The sequence below is a fragment of the Anarrhichthys ocellatus genome, unplaced genomic scaffold (assembly GCF_004355925.1).
Source record: "Anarrhichthys ocellatus isolate YVR2014 unplaced genomic scaffold, GSC_Weel_1.0 scaffold7268, whole genome shotgun sequence".
In the NCBI taxonomy this organism is placed as follows: domain Eukaryota; kingdom Metazoa; phylum Chordata; class Actinopteri; order Perciformes; family Anarhichadidae; genus Anarrhichthys; species Anarrhichthys ocellatus.
In genome coordinates this window covers 1-2,370 of record NW_022287242.1, presented here as the reverse complement: position 1 = coordinate 2,370, position 2,370 = coordinate 1, and the positions used below count along the sequence as shown (strand labels likewise).

At 43.5% G+C, this 2,370-nt stretch overlaps 1 protein-coding gene across 1 annotated transcript; it reads right to left on the bottom strand.

Annotated features, from left to right (window-relative positions):
* Nucleotides 1–6: 6 nt before the first annotated feature.
* On the bottom strand, nucleotides 7–2,334 carry LOC116380449 (mannose-P-dolichol utilization defect 1 protein-like; the record flags this gene model as incomplete). The annotated part of the gene is made up of 5 exons (XM_031842369.1): nucleotides 2,183–2,334; nucleotides 1,229–1,294; nucleotides 762–894; nucleotides 568–653; nucleotides 7–90 (listed from the first exon to the last, which is right to left on the bottom strand). Coding segments are annotated over exons 1-5 (496 nt in total), but the record flags the coding sequence as incomplete, so codon positions are not given.
* Nucleotides 2,335–2,370: the final 36 nt, after the last annotated feature.

Here is a 2,370-nt window from a genome sequence, read left to right as displayed (position 1 = left end):
AGGCCTGTAAGGAGGTAACCACTGACATGGGAGTGACTGGAGACAGCACGAGGACCAGCAGGCCAAAATACACAACCAGGAACAGGAGACCTGGGAGAGAGGAGACAATGTCCAAGGACTCAATCCGGCTTTGAGTTTCTCTGGGTTTGGTTCACTTTTATTTCACAATGTAAAGATTCCTATGGGGCGGGTTGTAGCCAGTTTAGACTAGCCCAGACTATATTATAGTAGTAAAATGGTTATTTACTATGTACATTTCTTCTTACTTTAACATGATGGGCGAGAGACAAATATGTAGCCATGAGTACCCTGCACCAAATATTTTGTTTCGCAATAGTTTTGTTGTCGGTGAGTCTTGTGCTAAATCTGACATTCAGAGCATTAAGATAGCGGCAAACAACTACTAGTTGTGTAACGCTATAGTGGAGTAATGTCTGCCTGAGCCGATCTCTCTCTGTGTGTTTTGTTATCCGAGCTTCTCTGTGTTTGTTTTCATAGCTGAGCCGCCACACCTGCCTTCTAGGGCACATTAGTGCACGTGAGCGTCCACCCTGAGGTAAGTCGTACCTCTGCTGGTTCTTCCTCCATAGTGCTGAATGAGGAAGCCGATGGCGACTGTCTGCAGCATGAGGAACAGAGCCTCCCCCCAGGCACTGAGGAAACATTCACACTGTTACTCAACTTCTTACTTAACATGGGACACAACAAAGTCAGAGCGCTGCATCTCTACTTCACAGAGTTGATTTGCATTTGGTCCCAACCTGAAAGGGAACTTGTTGGCGATACTGTAGGCCATTGTTCCTGTGATGGCCAGCAGCTCCAGCAGCACAGTGTGGAAGCTCAGCCCCTCAGCGCTCTTTGCTCCCATCAGCTTGAAGATCTGAGGCAGCTTCACTGTGAGAGAGAGGAGAGAGAGGAGAGAGAGAGAGAGAGGGAGAGAGAGAGAGAGAGAGAGAGAGAGAGAGAGAGAGAGAGAAATATGTTGCTCATGTTGCCTGCCAATAAATAACCAGTTGTCAATTCATGATACTTTCTCATCTCTTCATTTTAATATCTAACATACAATGTTGATAAGAGTAGTTAAATAAATAAAGAAATAATGCTACTCGGTAAGTAGAAGGCTTCAAATGGACAACACGATCAGTGATTCATCTAAATCTTAAACTCAACCTAAATCAGGAGTCCAACTGACTTATGAATCATGAAGAGTGGAGGTGAGGTGTTTTACCCATCACTGATCCCAGGATGATGCCGATCCCCAGGCCTTTGCTCAGCATAATCTTCAGACATGGTACTGCACCAAAATATGAAAAGAGATTAGCTGAATGTCATAAATCACATCAAAGTACACACACACACACACACACACACACACACCAAATCAGTCACAAAAACATGTAGCTTTCAACAAATGTTACTCAAACAGGAAACATTTTTAGGGACTATTTTCAGCAGTGGATGAATCTCCATGTGGAGCTGTAGTCAGTATTTGGGGCTGCAGGACGGTGTGTCTACCATACTAGTTAGTGTGCCAGAAAGATATTTAGCATGGCCCAATATGGTGTCAAATGCACTATCCCAGAAAATTCCAGGATGTTCTCCTGCATCCAGTCGCATTCTGCAGTACGCAGGACAGCATGCCTTTCTGGCTATTCTGACCCACAATCCTTTGCGCTGCAGGTACATGAGCAAGAGGGTCAAATTTCAAGAAGCAAATTCTATGAGGAAGTAGAATGTCCCACTTCAATGCATACTGCATGCAACAGCACATACTTTGTAAGGGCAGCTGCAGTATGTACTAAAAGTAAAAAGTGCGCGATGTGGAACGCAGCTAGTGTTTTGGTCACATGTTGACATGGGATGCATTTAATTGAGTAGTTCAAATCAGTCAACGCGCGTGTTTTTAAGATGTTGTGCTGCATCTTATACAATGTCATAATAACCGGAATGTTTTTGTTTTTTTAAGGTCCCAATTTAATGTTTTTACTTACGGTAAATTACTTTCTTTTTATTTAATTAATAGCAAATAGCTAAAGCTGTCTGCTGCTCCTCTAACCTGACGTTGAACGTACATACCGTTAACGTAACAGCTGCTTTATGACGTGACGCATTGAGCAATACATCCTCCAAGAGTCTCTTCCGTCACTGAGCTTCCGTATTCAACTAGAAATGAGCCGCTTACCGTCCAGGAAGTTGAAATTGAGAAAGAACTCGTCGTAGCATGATTCTGGCATAAAATATGTCAACAAAAGCCCTTTAAAGGGATCCATAAAGGACGACGCTTCAACCAAAACACTTTCTTCCGCCATTGTGGTGATAGATGTGACGTTTCCGTTCAATGTGTAACACTAAAGGAGGTCCGCCAGTTCG